The sequence below is a fragment of the Balaenoptera physalus genome (genome assembly GCF_965194825.1).
Source record: "Balaenoptera physalus genome assembly, chromosome: 3".
NCBI lineage: Eukaryota > Metazoa > Chordata > Mammalia > Artiodactyla > Balaenopteridae > Balaenoptera > Balaenoptera physalus.
The window spans coordinates 177,564,137-177,584,394 of record NC_138890.1 but is presented as its reverse complement, the minus strand read 5'-3'; the positions used below and the strand labels follow the sequence as shown (position 1 = coordinate 177,584,394).

The 20,258-nt window shown below is 54.6% G+C and overlaps 1 protein-coding gene across 1 annotated transcript in view; it reads left to right on the top strand.

The window, feature by feature from the left end:
* PLEKHG4B (pleckstrin homology and RhoGEF domain containing G4B) overlaps window positions 1-20,258 on the top strand; it is a 52,976-nt gene that overhangs the window by 17,249 nt on the left and 15,469 nt on the right. The window contains 8 exon segments of the mRNA XM_082455539.1: window positions 4,550-4,741; window positions 5,656-5,779; window positions 9,496-9,589; window positions 13,415-13,501; window positions 15,593-15,709; window positions 16,049-16,147; window positions 16,776-16,918; window positions 17,428-17,593. Of these exon segments, the coding sequence (XP_082311665.1) occupies window positions 4,550-4,741; window positions 5,656-5,779; window positions 9,496-9,589; window positions 13,415-13,501; window positions 15,593-15,709; window positions 16,049-16,147; window positions 16,776-16,918; window positions 17,428-17,593 (1,022 nt within the window).

The following is a 20,258-nucleotide window of genomic DNA, read 5'->3' as shown; positions in this document are numbered from 1 at the left end:
CACACTCCCCTCCCCCGACACTCTCCTCCCCCCACACTCCCCTCCCACACACACTCCTCCCCTCAACACTCCCCTCCCCCATACTCCCCTCTCCTCCCCCCATCCTCCCCTCCCCTAACACTCTCCTCCCCACACTCCCCTCCCCCAACACTCCCCTCCCCTCCCCCAACTCCCCTCTCCCCTCCCTCTCCTCCCCCACCCTCCCCTCCCCTAACACTCCCTCCCCCACACTCCCCTCCCCACACTCCCCTCCCCCAACACTCCCTCCCCCACACTCCCCTCCCCCACACTCCCCTCCCCACACTCCCCTCCCTCCACACTCCCTCCCCCACACTCCCCTCCCCCACACTCCCCTCCCCCCAACACTCCCTCCCCCACACTCCCCTCCCCCCACACTCCCTCCCCCACACTCCCTTCCCCCAACACTCCCTCCCCACACTCCCTCCACACTCCCCTCCCCCCACGCTCCCCTCCCCCCCACCCTCCCCTCCTCCCTCCTCCTCCCCTCTCCCACCTGTGACAATTGGTCTGGTCACTTGATTCAGTAGAAGCCTGTCTCCATGTCCATATCAACTGTTGAAAATGTTTACATGTATTCATTTCCGGGGCTGCCACAGCAAAGTACCACAGACTTCGTGGCTCTGAACAACAGAAAATTATCCACACATTTCTGGTCCTAAAGTCCAAGATCAAGGTGTCCCAGGGTCCCACTCCCTCCAGAGGCTCCAGGGGAGGGTCCTTCCTGCCTCTTCTGGCTACTGGAGCCCCAGGCATCCCTTGGCCAAATTCACTGCCCTTCACCCTGTGTCTCACTGTGTCTCCAGCCTCCCTCTCCTTTCTCTTGTAAAGACACCTATCATTCAATTTAGGGCCCACCGTAAACTTCACTAGTTCACTTCTGCAAAGAGCCTTTTCCAAATAATGTCACATTTGTGTGAGAGTGAAGCTTCCCTCTCTGAGGTGATGTGTGAGGGTGAAGCCTCCCTCTCTGAGGTGATGTGTGAGAGTGAAGCCCCCCTCTCTGAGGTGATGGTGAGGGTGAAGCCCCCCTCTCTGAGGTGATGTGTGAGAGTGAAGCCCCCCTCTCTGAGGTGATGTGTGAGGGTGAAGCCCCCCTCTCTGAGGTGATGTGTGAGGGTGAAGCCCCCCTCTCTGAGGTGATGTGTGAGGGTGAAACCCCCCCTCTCTGAGGTGAATCTGGAGGGAAGGCCCCGTTCTCTTTTGTGACAAGTGACTCAAGGACCCATCTCTGAGGAGATGTGTGAGGGCGAAGCCTTTCTCATTGAAGGGGTGTGTTTGGACGAGGACCCCCTCCCAGAGTTGATGCTGGAGGATGAGGCCCCCCTCGCAGAGGTGATACGTGCGTGGAGATCCCCTTCTCAAGAGGTGTGTGAGGCGAGGAAGCTCTCTCTGAGGCACGTATCTGGCCAGGCCCCCACACTGAGGAGATGCGTGAGGGTGAAGCCTGCCTCTGTGGAGAGGTGTGTGAGGCGAGGAGCTCTCTCTGAGGCACGTATCTGGCCAGGCCCCCACACTGAGGAGATGCGTGAGGGTGAAGCCTCCCTCTGTGGAGAGGTGTGTGAGGCAGCGACCGCCTCTCTGAGGTGATGCTTGAGGTCGAGGCTCCTCTCACTGAGGGGATGTGTGAGGGTGAAGCCTGCCTCTGTGGAGAGGTGTGTGAGGCAACGACCGCCTCTCTGAGGTGATGCTTGAGGTCGAGGCTCCTCTCACTGAGGGGATTTGTGAGGGTGAAGCCTGCCTCTGTGGAGAGGTGTGTGAGGCAACGACCGCCTCTCTGAGGTGATGCTTGAGGTCGAGGCTCCTCTCACTGAGGGGATGTGTGAGGGTGAGGCCTCCCTCTGTGGAGAGGTGTGTGAGGCAGCGACCACCTCTCTGAGGTGATGCTTGAGGTCGAGGCTCCTCTCACTGAGGGGATGCGTGAGGGTGAAGGCTGCCTCTGTGGAGAGGTGTGTGAGGCAGCGACCGCCTCTCTGAGGTGATGCTTGAGGTCGAGGCTCCTCTCACTGAGGGGATGTGTGAGGGTGAAGGCTGCCTCTGTGGAGAGGTGTGTGAGGCAGCGACCGCCTCTCTGAGGTGATGCTTGAGGTCGAGGCTCCTCTCACTGAGGGGATGTGTGAGGGTGAAGCCTGCCTCTGTGGAGAGGTGTGTGAGGCAGCGACCACCTCTCTGAGGTGATGCTTGAGGTCGAGGCTCCTCTCACTGAGGGGATGCGTGAGGGTGAAGCCTCCCTCTGTGGAGAGGTGTGTGAGGCAGCGACCACCTCTCTGAGGTGATGCTTGAGGTCGAGGCTCCTCTCACTGAGGGGATGCGTGAGGGTGAAGGCTGCCTCTGTGGAGAGGTGTGTGAGGCAGCGACCGCCTCTCTGAGGTGATGCTTGAGGTCGAGGCTCCTCTCACTGAGGGGATGCGTGAGGGTGAAGGCTGCCTCTGTGGAGAGGTGTGTGAGGCAGCGACCGCCTCTCTGAGGTGATGCTTGAGGTCGAGGCTCCTCTCACTGAGGGGATGTGTGAGGGTGAAGCCTGCCTCTGTGGAGAGGTGTGTGAGGCAGCGACCGCCTCTCTGAGGTGATGCTTGAGGTCGAGGCCCCCACACTGAGGAAATGCATGAGGGTGAGGCCTCCCTCTGTGGAGAGGTGTGTGAGGCAGCGACCGCCTCTCTGAGGTGATGCTTGAGGTCGAGGCTCCTCTCACTGAGGGGATGCGTGAGGGTGAAGCCTCCCTCTGTGGAGAGGTGTGTGAGGCAGCGACCACCTCTCTGAGGTGATGCTTGAGGTCGAGGCTCCTCTCACTGAGGGGATGCGTGAGGGTGAAGGCTGCCTCTGTGGAGAGGTGTGTGAGGCAGCGACCGCCTCTCTGAGGTGATGCTTGAGGTCGAGGCTCCTCTCACTGAGGGGATGCGTGAGGGTGAAGGCTGCCTCTGTGGAGAGGTGTGTGAGGCAGCGACCGCCTCTCTGAGGTGATGCTTGAGGTCGAGGCTCCTCTCACTGAGGGGATGCGTGAGGGTGAAGCCTGCCTCTGTGGAGAGGTGTGTGAGGCAGCGACCGCCTCTCTGAGGTGATGCTTGAGGTCGAGGCCCCCACACTGAGGAAATGCGTGAGGGTGAGGCCTCCCTCTGTGGAGAGGTGTGTGAGGCAGCGACCACCTCTCTGAGGTGATGCTTGAGGTCGAGGCCCCCACACTGAGGAGATGCGTGAGGGTGAGGCCTCCCTCTGTGGAGAGGTGTGTGAGGCAGCGACCACCTCTCTGAGGTGATGCTTGAGGTCGAGGCTCCTCTCACTGAGAGGATGTGTGAGGGTGAAGCCTGCCTCTGTGGAGAGGTGTGTGAGGCAGCGACCGCCTCTCTGAGGTGATGCTTGAGGTCGAGGCTCCTCTCACTGAGGGGATGTGTGAGGGTGAAGCCTGCCTCTGTGGAGAGGTGTGTGAGGCAGCGACCGCCTCTCTGAGGTGATGCTTGAGGTCGAGGCCCCCACACTGAGGAAATGCGTGAGGGTGAGGCCTCCCTCTGTGGAGAGGTGTGTGAGGCAGCGACCACCTCTCTGAGGTGATGCTTGAGGTCGAGGCCCCCACACTGAGGAGATGCGTGAGGGTGAGGCCTCCCTCTGTGGAGAGGTGTGTGAGGCAGCGACCACCTCTCTGAGGTGATGCTTGAGGTCGAGGCTCCTCTCACTGAGGGGATGTGGTGAGGGTGAAGCCTGCCTCTGTGGAGAGGTGTGTGAGGCAATGACCACCTCTCTGAGGTGATGCTTGAGGTCGAGGCTCCTCTCACTGAGGGGATGTGTGAGGGTGAAGCCTGCCTCTGTGGAGAGGTGTGTGAGGCAACGACCGCCTCTCTGAGGTGATGCTTGAGGTCGAGGCTCCTCTCACTGAGGGGATTTGTGAGGGTGAAGCCTGCCTCTGTGGAGAGGTGTGTGAGGCAACGACCGCCTCTCTGAGGTGATGCTTGAGGTCGAGGCTCCTCTCACTGAGGGGATTTGTGAGGGTGAAACCTGCCTCTGTGGAGAGGTGTGTGAGGCAGCGACCGCCTCTCTGAGGTGATGCTTGAGGTCGAGCCTCCTCTCACTGAGGGGATGCGTGAGGGTGAGGCCTCCTCTCTGAGTTGATGTGTGAAGCAAGGATGCTTTCTCTGAGGGGACGAGTGAAAGCGAGGCCCCCTTCTGACATGAAGGGTGAGGGAGAATCCCTTTTTCTGCGCAGCGTGGAGGGTAAGGACTCCCTCTCTGAGGTGATGTATGAGATCGAGGCCTCATTCTCTGGGGTGATGCAGAAGGTTGAGGTCACAATCCGTGACGTTATTCAGTATAAACTGTTTCTCCCTTGGGTGTTTTATGGTTGTCAGGATCTGAGAACCTGTTTATTTATGTGATTTATTCATTACTCCTCAGGAAAAGCCTGACCTGCAGATGTGCTCACTGACCTTTCCCACCAGAAATGGGACAAGTTCACAGGTCTCCTGTTTTCTCCTTGCATTTGTAGCTGCCTTCAAACCAGAGAAATGCATTATCTTTGACCAGGTCTCTTTCCCTTGTGCAGCTGGCGTCTGTGCAGAGGGCAGCAGCTTCCGAGGAAGCAGCCCCATCCGGTGTTCAGACCTGCTTGCTGAGCCGCTGTGCCCCGAGGGTGAAGGGTGGACACCTGGCCCAGGAGACCTGCCCAGCCAGGCGCCCAGGCAGGAGCTGGAAATCGACCAGGAGCTACTGCAGTCCGGGGTGGTCACCCTCCCAGGTGAGCACGGCTGTCTTGCTGACAAAATACCGCGGGCCAGCAGCTCATGAACACCAGAGCTTTACTTCTCACAGTCCTGGGGGCTGGATGTCCACGCTCAAGGTGCAGCATGGCGGGTGCTGGTGAGGCCCCTCCTGGTTCATAGCCAGCACCTTTTCACCGTGTCCGCACATGGCAGGTGGGCCAGGGGTCTCTCTTTTATAAGGGCATTAAGCCCATTCATGTGGGCTCCACCCTCAGGACCAAAACCCCTCCCAAAGGTCTCACTTCCAAATTCCATCAAATCAGGCATTAAGATTTCAACATCTCAATTCGGGTGGTTACGAACAGTCAGAGCATGGCGATGGCCCTCACCCTCCCAGGTGAGCTTGGCTGTCATCCGCCCAGGTGAACACCAGGCTCTGCCCTCCCAACAGATCTCACATCTAAGCCAATAACTCAAATAGTGTTTGCAGGTCCTGGCTCCATACTCCTCGAGCTTGAAGCAGCGGGTGTCCCTAGGGGCGCCACCCCCTTTCACGATGGCCCCTTGTTAGTTCACAGCCTCCTGGGACCTTCCTGGGTGGAACCTGAAATTGCCCACATACTCACAGAGGGCAGAGAGAGACCGAAGAAAGAGGCCACACTCCACATTGGCAGGTGGCAGGTAACTTATATACCAGGCTTGTATAGGGCGGCCTCAAGATTTCCACCCCACCCGCCAGAATCTTAAAGTTTACCTGGAGGCCTTAACTGGGCTCAGTCACGTTACTCTCCGGTCGGTCTCAATGCCACACCATTATCTCAAAGGTGCGTCTTTAGGCAGGTTCTGGGAGCGAGGAGGGCAGAGGAGCACAGGGGCCTGGGTCCAGCTCGGGGGTCAACTAGCAGTCACATCCTCTCAATGACCTCTTCCAACACCTCTTTTTCTGCAGGAACCCGAGACCGTCAGGGAAGAGCGGTGGTGCAGGTCTGTACAAGGGGCCCACTCTGGTCCAGCGAACACACGTCCAGTGCTGAGCTAACCCGTCTGCTGAAGTACCTCCACACCATCCCCAGGTGGGACTGAGCCCGCCTCCAGTTTTCAGACCCTTTGAGGATAAAGCCCACTGAGGTGTAATCTCGGGTGGCTCCTGGGCTCTGCTGTCTGGCGTGTCACTGCTGCAGGTCCCGTCTCCCACCTCCCCCTCTTTCCGGGCCCTCCTGCCCGGGCTCTCACGTGCCGTCCCCCACGCACCCCTTCCCTCCCGTGCGCCCGGACGCCTCTCCTCCGAACGCAGGCCTGAATTCTGCATTGCTCTTCATTGCTCAATACTTGCCTTAAGCGTTATTTATCTCATGTTTTCTGCTCCACCTCTTTCTAAAAAAGATTTGAAGTGACCTTGATTAAAGACACGAGCTGATACAAACAGAATGTTTAGTATAACCAGGTGAAGAAATCATACAAATAGGAGGTACCTGGTACCAGAAAGCAGAGAAGACTGACTGCTACTAGGCCTTGTGTCATCGCTGGGCCTCCGGGCAGCCAGCAGCACATGTGCCAGGAAGAAAGTGCACCAGCCCCTCCAGAGCCGCATCTTCCTGGTGTGGAATTCCAGGGGACCTTGCCTCCTGCGCCCTACGCAAGGAAGCAGACATGCTTGGGTGACCCTCTCCAGGACTCTCCATGGACCAAGGACAGAGATGGGGGTGGACGGAGAACCGGAGTCAAGGATGGTTAAAGCGCATTGTTTGGGGCCCCTCCCTCCCATCAGGTGCAGACAGGCTTTGGGCTCCCTCACGGCCATCAGACCAAGAGCCTCCACGGTGCTGGGTGGACGCAGCCCCAGGGCTCAGTCCTAAGGGCAACGACCCAGGTTTGAATCCCGGCCCCGAATCCCAGCCCTGCCCTTGGCTGGAGTCGGTAGTGTGCCGTGATGAAGGGATGTCTCATGGGTGTGCTAGAGGGGCTAGAAATAATCTCTGTGCAGTCCCTAGGGTGAAGCCACGTGACCTCATGTGAGCGCATGCTGGGTGACTCACCGCCACGTGTGAGCGCGTGTGGGAACACGCTACCTGGTGTGCCCTCGCGTGACATGGGAGCGTTCCCTGGTACAGGATCACCTGTGACCTCATGCTCGTTTGTGGAGTATTGACTTTCTGTTGAAATTTTTTCTAAGTGGCACGGGTACAGTCAGTGTGGGAACACATAGGCAGGAAAGGACTTAAAAGTACTGCATTCCCCCAGGCTCCTTCGCAGAGCGAGGCTCCCAGTTATTTGCAGGGCCTACTTTCACTGCCCGGAGCCTAGGATTTCAAACTTATCTTTCAGCACAGATTTCAAAATATAATGAAACGACTCTGAAAAAAATTAGTTTCATCCTTGCACTAGTTCATACTCTATACGCCTCAGGTAAACACCTTCAAAGCCCTAGAATAATGACATTTTCTGTTTACCAGAAGCTTTCCTTTGACCACTGCAGGGAGGTCCTAATTGACCAGGGCCCCCCGCTGCTGTGGAGTGTGTGGGACCGGGGCTGAGCTGGACGTCCAGACCCCTGCTTCTTCCACTTCGCCGCAGGCGGTGCAGACAGCCCGCCGCTGCTCACCGGCTCATGAAGACCTGGGAGGAAAATGTTTCTGAAGACTTAGAGGAACTTGTTCTGGAGCCCGAAGGTGTGGCTGGTTATTCCCCCACAAGGGCTGTAGCTGTGAGCGTCCTGATGGAGAGCGGCACCGGGAGAAGCCACATGCCCTCAGCTCTTGGAAGGAGGCACCTGAGATGCCGCATCTTTGGGAGGAGCGCCCGGGAGAGTCTCATCATCGGTTCCCGCGGGCGTGTTACAAGGAGCCCCGCGTTCCTATGAGTTTGCCTCGTGAAAGGACTGCCATCAAACTCTTAGATACACAGAACCTTAAACTCGGAAAGGATCTTGGCTGTCGTCCATGCACCCTCCTGTGCCATACAGGAATCCACCCATCCATCCTGCCATCCGCACTTACCTGGGAATACAAAAGGGCACAGCAGAAGTTCCTGCCCTGATGGAGACACACACGTGAACCCGAATTATCGCAGCTCCCAGGGTGAGACAAGCCCACAGTGCCGAAAGGGACTTCCCAGACATACTGTGCCCTGGAGGGGGGAGAGGGTTTGCAGACAAGAGGGGGAGCAAGGGCACATACAAGGCCTGGAGCAGTCGGGCGCTTTCTGAGGACAGAAGACGCTGTGAAAACAGGAGGCCCACCCGGGCCGAAGACCATGGCGTGTGGCAGGCCGAGCGGCCGGCAGCTTCAGGAAGACAGTTCTGAGGCTTCCGCAGAAATGCAGACCCAGACATCCAGGGCAGGTCTGCACAGCGGCCTGGGGTGGACCAGGGACCCCAAGGGGCCAGACGGGGGGCCTGGAGGCCGCCGGCCGGTGGGAGTGAGGGTGAAGCAGAGGAGTCAAGGGGTCCAGAGCAGGGGCAGGCAGAAGAGGAGCGGATCTGGTCTGGGGCTCCAGTTGGCACCAATGTGGATGCAGGAATGAGCAAAGGGATCTGTCTCAGCCGCTCAGGACCAGGGCCCAGCAGCCGTCTGACCCCGGGAACAGCCCCCAGGAAGGGCGGGGCTGTCCTGCCAGCTGCCAAGTGGGTGACGTCGTAGAGGAGCGCGTGTGAGTCACTGAGCACAACCGCCCCTGTGGTCCTGGTGAGGCCACTTGCTGGGCTCTGGGGCCGCGATTGATTTGGCAGATGATGGGAAGCCCCAGGGCCGGGGTCGCCAGGGAAGGGAGGCCCACGACGACAGAGCGACATCCAGCCGTCCCTGCTGGAGGCCGCCGGCCTGACCAGCAGGGTGGACACGAGACCCTCCGAGGAAATGGAGCATCTCGCCCAGCTCGTGGCAGCACTGACCAGGACCCGTGTGGCCAAGCAGGTGGGCACCGAGAAGTCCCTGAGCAGAGACATAGCGTCCACCTGCCTGCTCCCACCTGGGCCTCGAGGAGCAGGCAGCACCGGGCGCGTCAGCTTGGGCTCCACAGCCCCACTTCTGTCCTCGTACCTGGCCTCCCCCAAGAAACACCCTTTAAAATGTTCTTTAGCAGTTGTACCCCAAACTGAGCACACCTGACTGGGGGGCGAACGAGAACATGGCACTAAAACCGTGCAGCTCTGCCAGCCTTGTGTAAGCCGGCATCGGTCCCGGGCTCAGTGCGGCTGCGTGTGCATCTAGAGACCAGCGTCCAGACAGGCAGCTGAGTTAGAATACTCGCTGACCCCGGAAGCTACAGCGGAAGGTGGTTCCCAGGGACACTGAAAGCTCTGAAGAGTGAACGAACCGACTTGTCCCGGCCTGTCATTCTTTCCTGTTGAATCTGGAACCGAAGCTTCTGATCACACGCACAATACAGACAACGGGGTTTTCCAAAGCACGTGGCGAGATTTCTAGTTTCAGGGGATGCTCTGCAGTCCTGCGTCGACCCAAACAGACGCACTAGTCCAAAGACTCCCAGGAGCCTCTGGCTCCTGGCTGAAGGCCCTGCTTCCCTCTCCCGGAGCTGCAGCTGGGTGGGTGTCGGCGGGCAGGAGAGAGGAAGCAGACCTCCCCACCACTGGCCCACCACAGTGAGTCCCGGTTGCCCCACCTCCAACTGAGAAGCCGCTGATTCCTCAGGAAGCTGAAGGTCGACGTGTGTCAAGTCAAGAGTCCCGAACTCGTAGAGCCAAGAGCATCTGGGTGGGGACGCGTCTCATGGAGAGACAGGGAAACTCGTTCTGGACGAGATTTAACACCTCCTGTCTTTCTTTCTCCAGGAAGGAGGTGCGGGAGCTGGGGCTGGTCATCCTGGTGGACGCACGCAAGAGCCTGGCCGCCCCTGCCCTCTCCCGGGCCCTGGCAGCCCTGCAGGTGAGCAGGTGGGTCCTGTCCTGGGGCTCCGAGCTTCTCCAGGCGCAGGGGGTCAGCAGCCGCCGCCTCCCTCGTGTGAATCTGGAGACGTGGGGAGGGGCCTGAGCTTAGAGGTGCAAGGAACAGAGCAAGTTCCTGCTCCTGCCCCCTCCCAGTCTCGCTGCAGACCTGCAAGTCCAGCTGGCCAGGGTCAGCCGTGCAGACGTTCTGGTTTGTGCTCTGACTCAGCAGGAACGGTGATGACGTCCCTTCACAGCGTATCCGTGTCTACTGTCCGACTAAATCCGGGTGCAGGGTAGATAGTCACCCTCCCAGACAGGAATGGAGGCCTGCAGGGGCGGCCGCCACTCACGGTGGGGTGTGGGCCCTGGACCTTGGGTGGCCAGGAGTCCTGGAGCCCTCTGGGACGGGGTCAAGGCCGGTGGTCTAGCGGTGGCCTCAGGAAGCCCCAAGCCTGGGTTCCAGGTCATGAGTAGAATCCAGGGAGTCCCTGGAACGGAGAGAGGCACCACTGGATGTTTCAGGTACCCAGGGCCAGACGGGAGCCTGAGAACATTCAGTGTCCCTCAGACGTGTGTACACAGGGCTCCTGTGTGCCAAGCACTGTGCTGGGGTCCGGGCTCTCAGGCACCTGGAAGCCTCCACCAGCTCCCTGAGCTAAAACCGTTTCCTCTGTTCCATCTCTAACGGTGCAGCACTGGCCACTGTTCTCACCCAGGCACCTACATTTTAGGGACGCCAAACAGAAATTCTTTCAAGGAAAGATTTAGTGACTGAGGTTGGAGCAAGTCTGATAGCTGGAGAGCAGGGTCTGGGGAAAGGAAAGAGGGACCCAGCAGACAGGCTCTGCGCGGGGCGGGGGCTGGGGGAGGCCAGGCCGGAGAGGCTTGGGGAGAGGATCCAAACTTCCAGGCGAGAGGAGAGGCGGGCACACCGTGCTGCATGCCATGCCGCGAGCTGTACCGCGTGTGTGTTGTGTGCGGGATGGAGCAGAGCAGGGCCAGGCAGCCAGGAAGACGCAGATGCACGTCTGCACACTCTGCGGGCGTTTCCTAAAGCGGGAGGACTGGGGCAGCTCTGCTCCTTTGGCATCCGATGGGAACGTGAATATCAACAACCATGAAGAGCCCATGGAAAATCAGGGGTCCAGCCTCAGGCAGAGATGAGTGAGCCCTTCGCAGAAAGTCTGCCGCGCTTCCGCACCCTAGCTGTTGACCTGAGTTCTAGGCAGATCGGACCTGGCCACTTACCGGTTTCCCCAGCATTTCTTTTTGTACAGACTTCCCTTAAATCCTGGGCCACTCAGGTCCCATGGGGGAGACAGGCCTGAGAGAGGTGGTCCCTGACCACCCACGCAACTCCCAGAGCAGAAGCTAGGAGCTGGGAAAAGCGTCAGCTACATCTGGGACTTTTTATCACACGCGAATAGTCTAAGGAGCTTCATGATGGGGTTACGAGAAGAAATCGAATTCTTTTCCATGTCTGGACATAACTATTCCACAAAGCTGGCTTTCAGACTGCCCTGAGGGCCTTGCAGAGAAAGCTGGCCTGCAGACCCCTGCCCTGTTTTTGGCTCAGCTGACAGCAAGATTTCTGATCCAAATGAGAGGAATGGAAATGAGCTGGAATTTAAGGATCATGTGTCCATTTTCAATTTAAGTTTTGAGGGATGTATAAAAGTAGTTAAATATTTTTACAAAGGGCAAAAAATTTCAGCTGTTCTTCATATCTACCTCAAGTAAGTATACTTCAAATTTGTTAAATTATTAAGGTTCAGATACCATAGAAAGCTTTCCATTTTGAAAAGGGAAGAGTGATTTTTTTCCCTTTTGGTGCAAGAAAACCCTGAGAATTTGCTCATCCCTACCCCACTCGCAGCAGGTAACTGTTACCTTCTTAACATGGTAATTGTCATAGATCATTAACTGTTCTCTCTTATCTGAGAATTAACATTAATTCTCTTTGGAATAGTAACAAATCCTAATAGTAAAAATTCACTCAAATAGGAATATATAAGAAATATAAAACACTTTTCCAAACTGTTTGTAGTTTTAATACATGATAACTCAAAATTTTAGCTAAACTGAGTAAGAGAAATAGAATATGGCTCTAAAATAGGAAAACAAGATTGTTCTTTTCTATGGCTTTTCTATGGCTTATTCATTCAACAAATATTAACAGAAAGTGTCATCCACAAGAAGCCACTTAACAAAAATATAAGTATACAGGATGAACTTAAAACAGGTAAGATGTCAGTTAGTCCTGAGGCCCATCCAGTAAATTCATTTCAAAATAGGGGACTACAAAAAAGCCTAAAATTTGTTTATCACTATAAGAAAGTATTAAAAAGTAAAGCCTTAGGGAATATGAATGAAGAAACACTGGGTAAATAAAAGCATTTTATTGCTGAATGATCTGGCCTCAATATAATCTAGCAAACAGAAACAGGAGTTTGATTAAAGTTATAAACACTTTTTAAAAATAAGAGTTTTTTCAACCATTAGAGTTGGAACAATTGGACATCTGTATGCAAAAGAAAAGAAAAAAAAAGAAATCTTCAACACATACCTCATATGATATATAAAAATTAACTGAAAATGGATCTTAGACCTACATGTAAAATCTAAAACTGCAAAACACCAGAAGAAAACATAGAAAATCTTCATGACCTTGGTTTAGTCAAATATTTCTTAGCTCTGACCCCAACAGCATAATCCATAAAAGAAAAAAATGATAAATTGAACTTCATCCAAGTTTAAAACTTCTCCTCAAAAGACATTGTTACTAAAATGAAAATACAAAGCCAAGACTGTGATAAAATGTTTGCAAAACACATATCTGATAAAAGACTTGTATCCAGAATGTATAAAGTCTCAGAACTCAATAGTAAGAAAAAAAAAGTCCAGTAGAATATGGGCAAAATATTTGAACAGACTTTACCAAAAAAAATTTATGAACGGGAAATAGGCACGTAAAAATATGTTCAACATCTTTAGTCACTGGAGAAATGCAGCTTAAAACCAAAATGAGATCACACATACAACTACAACCACAAACTTGACAAGAACAAGGCCGTGCTGTTGCTGGTGGGACGCAGGACAGTGTAGCCACTCGGGAAGACTATTTGGTGGCCTCTCACAAGCTAAACATACACTTAACCACAGCACCCGGCAAACCAATGGCTGGATATTTGCACCAAAGAAATGAAAACACAGTGTTTACAGGCTTTGTTTATGATTGCCAGAAACTGGAAACAACACACATGTCCTTCATCTGCTGAGTGAGCGACAAGACTGTGGTGCCTGCAGTCGAGGTAACATGATGAGCAGTGAGAGGCGTGAGCTGCTGACCTCCCAGCGCTGGGGATGCGTCTCAGGGCCGTGTGCTAAGCGAGAGAAGCCGATACTGCACTGCATGAGTCCGTTCATACAATATATGCAAAGGCAATTTACTGAGACAGAAAACAGATGGGTGATTGCCAGGGACTGCGGAGCTGGACTACAGAGGCACATGAAGAAATGTGCGGGATGCTAAACTGTCTTATATCTTGATTGTGGTGGTGGTTACGTGACTATAAGTTATGTCAAAACTTAGAGAACTGTACACTAAAAAGGGTGAATTTATCCTATGTTAATTATAATCAATAAACCTGATTACCTTAAAATTCATAAGGGCAAATAATTTATATTCACAGAGAAGGCAACTACATTTTATGCATTTTAGGAACTTTTGGAACATATCAAAGTAGAACCAATAAAAATTGGACAATTTTATTAACTCAGTGAAGTTAAAAATTAGAAAGCTAATCAGTATTTCTTATTTCAGAACACATCTCCTCCCTTAATTCATAGTATTTTGCTGCTGGTGGATAAAGAATCAGCATTTAGGCCTGACAAGGATGCAACAATTCAGGTAATGGTTTTAGACCGTAAGCACAAGACTGACTGATGACTCTGACAGATAGACCCTGAGTGATGCATAAAATTAAATATTAGGGCACCTAGAGGAGATAACGTACGAAAGGATTTCTGTAAGATCTAGTTGCTTCCATACAGGAGCCTGGAAACCTGTCTCCAATGCCTTGAATTCTTGCAGGACCCCTGCAGAGCATAACATCAGAAAACTTCTAAAAATCTGGTTTTTCTTCTCCACCTCATTTGTGTTCTTTCCTTCTCTTCTTGCTTCTTTCTCTTTTATCTGAAAATGTCTTTACTTTGCCTTCATTCGTATTTTTAAAATGTTCTCTCTTCCCCTCAGATTTCTTTTCTGTTTTTCTTTCTTTATTTTTATTTACTTATTTTTGGCCATGCCACGTGGCTTGCGGGATCTTAGTTCCTGACCAGGAATCGAACCTGTGCCCCCTGCAGTGGAAGCACAGAGTCCTAACCACTGGACCGCCAGGGAATTCCCAGCCTTCATTCTTGAAGGATATTTTCACTAGATCTACAATTCTGGCTTGACAGTAGTTTTTTTGTTTGTTTGTTTTTTCAGCACTTTAAAGATGTTGTTCTGGTGTCTTCTGGACTTCCTAGTTTCTGATGAAAAGTTCATAGTAAAAAAGTTCATCTATAGGAAATGTGTCATTTTTCTCTGGCCACTTCTAAGATTTTCTCCTTCTTTTTTAGCAAATTGACTATAACGTGACTCGGCATGGTTTTCTTCTTATTTATCCTGTTAAGTTTGGCTGAACTTCTTGAACATTTACGTTTATGTTTATCACCAAATTTAGGAAGTTTTCAATCATTATTTCTTAAGAGTCTTTTCTGCCTCATTCTCTCCTCTCTTTCTTGATTTCAATTACACATACAGTAGTGATATTGTCCCATAAGTCTTTGAGAATCTGGGAGGTTTTTTCTCTTTTTTTCTTCTCTTCAGATCAGATTGTTTCTATTGATCTATCTCCAAGGTCACTGACTCCATCCAGCTATTAAGCCCATCCAGTGAGTTTTTTAGTTCAGATATTGTGTTTTTCAGCTATAAAATTTTCAGTGGGTTTTAAAATAGATTTTCTATATCTCTGCTGAGATTTCCTATTCTCTCATTAATTGCAAGCATCTTTTCCTTTACATCATTGACATAGTTATAATAGCTGCTTTAAAGTCCTGTCTAATTACAACATCTGTGGTCTTTTCTGGGTTGATCTCTGTTGATTGTCTTTTCCTGAAGCTTCAGAATGAGTCACATTTTCCTGATTCTTTGTGTGTCAAGTAATTTTGGATTATATTTTGAACATTGTGAATATTCTGTTGTAGAGACTCTGGATTCTGTTATAAACCTTCACAGAATGCTGTTTTAGCATGCATTTAACTTGATTAGACTGAGTAGGTCCAGTTACACACAACTGGAGCTCCCTTTCCCCAGCTTTCTTCATGGGGTGGATATTGACCTTCACTTTCTGCCCCAGCTCTATCCTCTGGCTGTTTAGGCCAGAAAGATGCCCATTTTCTATCAGAGCTTCAGCCACTCGAGCCTCACCATATTGGCAGCCTGCCTTCAGGCCAAAGCCACAAAAACAGGGAGCCACCCCACGCCAGTCCTTTTACCCAGTTTCAATTGCCTCCATGGTGGCTTTGTTCACACTCCAGAGCTTTCAGATGGCTGTCGTTATACTTTATCCAGAGTCTGGTTTTGTCTGGGGAGGGTCAACTCTGCCAAACCAGAAGTAGCTCATCCTTGATTCATCCTCTCACTTTTCCCTTCCTCCTCCTGCCCTTTCCCTTTTCCTGTTAACATCTTGCCATCTCTTCTTCCCCAACTTTTCCATTCTTTTGGTCTTTCCTCTATTTCTCTTGCTGTCTCTCCTTTCACATCTCGGTTAGATTCCTGTGTCCAACCACATATACTCCAGTAATGCCACCAGAAGGCAGGATAGCTGAACCCTAAAGTTGCTTCTCAATCCTCTCAACCCAGTAACCCAGCAGTTTTCCCAGGAGTGAGCCATTGTAGTGGTTTTTCCTGAGGGCTGCGTCCGTGGCCATGACCAGTGAACACCTTCCTTGGCAGTGTGAGCTGGTGGGTTCCCTGAAGGCCCTGCACAAACTTGTCGACAGCTCCCAGCTGACTGCAGACCTCGAGGGCTCCTTTCCCTACAGCCACAGTGCCTGGATCTGCTTCCGTCGGGTAAGGTGCAACTGACAGCTGCTGCACACCCTGGGCTTCTCCTTAGATGGATTTTTTTACTTAAGTCAGAAAAGGGCACCCCCCCCCCCAAGTGTCACACCTGTCATAGTCACCATCAACAGTCTGTTTCTGGACAACCACACCGTGGCGCACTTGAGAATGCCACTGAAACCCCACCCTAGGCGGGGGAGGAACTTCTGTAGATGTGCAGAGGTCACCGGGTGGCCGCATGGCAGGCTTTACAACCTGAGATGGGTTTAAATGTGGGAACTCACAGCTGCTTGTTTCAGCATCTAACAGAACCTGTCTTTATGTCTCCTGGCTCTCAAACCTCAATAGAAGCTGGAGCCCTTCACCTCAAACTGCAAGGAAGCCATTGTTTTCCTACAAAATTCAGTCCACTCCCTGAACACCCACAGGACCCCAAGCACAGCACAGGTAGCTTCTCGTGTATTTTATTTTATTTGACAGATAGGTGGGAACACAACAGTTTGGTCAAAACCATCATCCTCAGCAAAAATTTTCAAGCCCTTTTTCATTAACAGATCCCTTTCAATTAGCAAAAAACTTCCAAAAGACCACTTCCTCCCCCTTGTGACCAAAAAAATCCCACTCTGCCCAGAAAAGAAACAGCACCAGTACATTTGCTGACATGCCACCAAGGCACAAGTGATTGCTGTCAGGAGTGAGTGATTCAGAGGAGACACACAGGCGGCCTGTCTGGAGGGACCCCGACGGCCCAGGGACCAGGGGCCTGGAGACGCCTCCCGGTGCCCAGGGTGCGCGGTGAAACCCACGGCCTCGTCTAAACGCCAGGATCTCCTCCTGCTGCCGCCTTTAAGCCTCCCTCTTTCTTTCTGCCCCCAGACCTCCCTTCCCTCGGGCAAGGGCATCTGGAGCTGTGCTACGTCCTGCGGGGGCTGGGTGGCGTGTGGGGCGCGCCGAGCCCACCCGCCTTTAGCTCGGTTGACAGAGCAAGGACGTGGGTCACACTGACATGTCCACTAGCGCTAGGCTTGGGAGGACTGGAGGAGGGCTTCCAAGCACGTTTCTCCCGCCCGGGCAGGAGGTCGCAGAGTTGATCGGCAAGCACAGGGCGGTGATGAAGCTTGTCCTGGAAGACGCGCGGCTGGTGGCCCTCCGGCTGGAAGGTGGCACCGTGCTGGCACGGCTGAGGAGGGAGGAGCACGGCGCCGGCCAAGACTGCCAGTGAGTGTCCCGCTGGGGCAGCGCTGGACCACAGCCCAGCCGGGGCGATTCCCAGTGCTCTGCCCGCTCACGGGAAGCCCGTCTTCATCACCTGCAGTGTCTCCAAGGAGTTCAAAGCTCCATTCCTCTGACGGACACACTGTGACTGACCAGAGATTAATTCCCTTTGTAACTAAAGGAAGCCTAGCAGATTCCTTGGAAGGCTCAAGTGGAGAAAGGTCACTTCCTGGGATTCAGCGTCAGTCCTAACCAAATGCTTCCTTGCCTGTTGCCTCCCAGGCCCCGGGTCCACCCACCCACATTCCCCTGCCACCTCCGGGGTGCCCGCACCTGTGGCTGGCAGGGTGTCACAGCTCACAGGCATGTTTATGCTCTGCTCAGGCTGTGGGCCTCCTCGGGGGCTTCCGTTTTTGTCAGATGTACAGAGTGCAGTTGGTGTTTGTAACCAGGGGTCACCGACGCGGGGCTTGCTGTGAACAAACACCCCGACAGCTGCCTTCCCTTTCCAGGGACACCATCGAGGCTGCCTGCAGGCTGTACAACCAAGTGGACGAAGAGGTCCACAGGCTGGTCCTCGCCTCCAACAGGTGTCTGCAGGAGCTGGAGAGTCTGCAGGCACTGAAGAAGCTCCAGGAGCGAGGACACCAGTCAGGGCTCCAGGGGGGAGGCGACCAGGTCAGTGTCCTGGGAGAGGTGACCAGTCAGGGCTCCAGGGGGAGGTGACAGGGCTCCGGGGGGAGGTGACAGTCAGGGCTCCGGGGGGAGGTGACCAGTCAGGGCTCCAGGGGGAGGTGACAGGGAGCCAGGGGGAGGTGACAGGGCTCCGGGGGGAGGCGACCAGGTCAGTGTCCTGGGAGAGGTGACCAGTCAGGGCTCCAGGGGGAGGTGACAGTCAGGGCTCCGGGGGGAGGTGACCAGTCAGGGTTCCAGGGGGAGGTGACCAGGTCAGTGTCCTGGGAGAGGTGACCAGTCAGGGCTCCAGGGGGAGGTGACAGTCAGGGCTCCGGGGGGGAGGTGACCAGTCAGGGCTCCAGGGGGAGGTGACCAGTCAGGGTTCCAGGGGGAGGTGACCAGTCAGGGCTCCAGGGGGAGGTGACCAGTCAGGGCTCCAGGGGGGAGGCGACCAGGTCAGTGTCCTGGGAGAGGTGACCAGTCAGGGCTCCAGGGGGAGGTGACAGTCAGGGCTCCGGGGGGAGGTGACCAGTCAGGGAGCCAGGGGGAGGTGACAGGGAGCCAGGGGGAGGTGACAGTCAGGGCTCCAGGGGGAGGTGACAGTCAGGGCTCCGGGGGGGAGGTGACCAGTCAGGGCTCCAGGGGGAGGTGACCAGTCAGGGTTCCAGGGGGAGGTGACCAGTCAGGGCTCTGGGGGGAGGTGACCAGTCAGGGATCCAGGGGGAGGTGACAGTCAGGGCTCCGGGGGGAGGCGACCAGGTCAGTGTCCTGGGAGAGGTGACCAGTCAGGGCTCCAGGGGGAGGTGACAGTCAGGGCTCCGGGGGGAGGTGACCAGTCAGGGCTCCAGGGGGAGGTGACCAGTCAGGGCTCCAGGGGGAGGTGACCAGTCAGGGCTCTGGGGGAAGGTGACCAGTCAGGGATCCAGGGGGAGGTGACAGTCAGGGCTCCGGGGGGAGGTGACCAGTCAGGCTTCCAGGAGGTATGGAATCGGGTTACCTGAAATAACCAGTGTAACACTCACTATTTTAATCCAGATTTTCTTTATATTCATATGCATATAACGATTTCCAAAAGCTTATATGTTTTTCAAGTAAAATCCTTATTATTTTATCAGCCACTGTTTCCTGGTTAGTGAATGTGAAGCCAGGACCCCCCGCCCAGCCAGCAGCATAGGGGCAGTGAAGAGTGGCTGGAGACTCTCTGGACCCTCAGCTGGCCCTGCATCCTCCAGTGTCTGGTCACCGTGGGGCAGTCAGGGTGGGAGGGGCGCCACCCCCAGGGCACCCCAGACTGGTCCCCAGGACAGCCAGCAGTCACGGTGGGGTGTGCACACTGTGTATTTTCCCTCCCTGGCCTCCCCACAAACAGCCCTAGCGCCCAGCCATGGGCCAGTGGGGGGCCTGGGTGGTGGGAGATGGTGACCCAGCTGATCTAGGCTGCAGGGAAGGGGAGCCAGAGGCTGGCAGGGAAGCACAGACAAGAGGCTGACCAGCTCACCTGGTCCTGGTGGTGGCAGCCTGGAGCACGGCTGACTCGGGACACCCCAACCTGGAGGCAGGCCCTGCCTGGGGCTCCTCCACCCCCTCCTCAATCCTGTGGGGTCCCCTGTCTACCCTGTAGGGTCGATTCCTTGTCCTCTGGGGCCTCCTCCATCCTATGGGGTCTACTGTTTCTTATATATTATGTATTTTATTATAAAATGCCCTCCAGGACTTCCCAGAGAAAGGATGGAAACTCTAAGACCTGCACATCCGATGCTGTCTCTTCTCCTTCACAGTTCTCAGTAGTTTGTTTTCCCTCCGCGGCAGAGGCACCGTATGGTCGTTCAGCCTCGCGGGTTGCAGGGGAGTCTGCTCTGCTCCCCTCTCGGCCTTGGGCTGGGCCCTGCTTTCCCCCCGGAACCTCGCCCACCTCTGGTCCTCGGGCCGCCTCAGCCTGGCGAGCAGAAGCTCCTCCTTGGCCCCCCTAGCTCTGGGGATTCTGGGGTTCCTTGATGAGCATCCCCCGTTTCCCAGATGCCACGCTTCCTGCTGGTCCGCTCGTTTTCTTCCTTTTCCATTTTCCACGTCGCTGGCCTTTTCCTCTACTTTCAGAGTAGACTTTATGGACTTTATCTCCTAACCCCACTGTGTGCTTTTGCTTCTGCTCTAACATTGGTAACTTCCACGGAGGTTTCGTTTGTTTATTCCTCTCAGTGGCCCTTCTTTACAGCACCTGACTTGCTCTCGCTGAAATACTGATCATGGTGTCTGCTCAGCCTCTCTCCCCTCCAAGGGGGCCTCTGCAGGTTTGTTCTGGCTTCTCTTTCTCATGCTGGAGGCTCTCCTGGTGATCCTAGGTTGCCTGCCCAGCTCACGAGTGGGGCGGGGCCATTGGAGGCCCCCTGCTGGGCCCACCTCCGGAGATGCCACCTCTGACCCCCGAGGGGAGGGCCTCCTGCACGTCAGGGAGGAGGTGAGACTCAGCCTTCCCGTGGCCCCCTGCCTGCCTGCCCCTCTGCAGAGAGCACCCCGGGCCCCGCGGGGTGGACGGGGCGTGCACTGGGGCCCCTGCCTCGCCACGGCTCCCAGGCTCCCTCAGCTTCGCCACCTGCTCAGGACACCCAGGGCCCCCCAGTGTCCCTCCTCCCAGCCTCTCTGTTGTCCCCATCCGCTATACCTTGAAAGA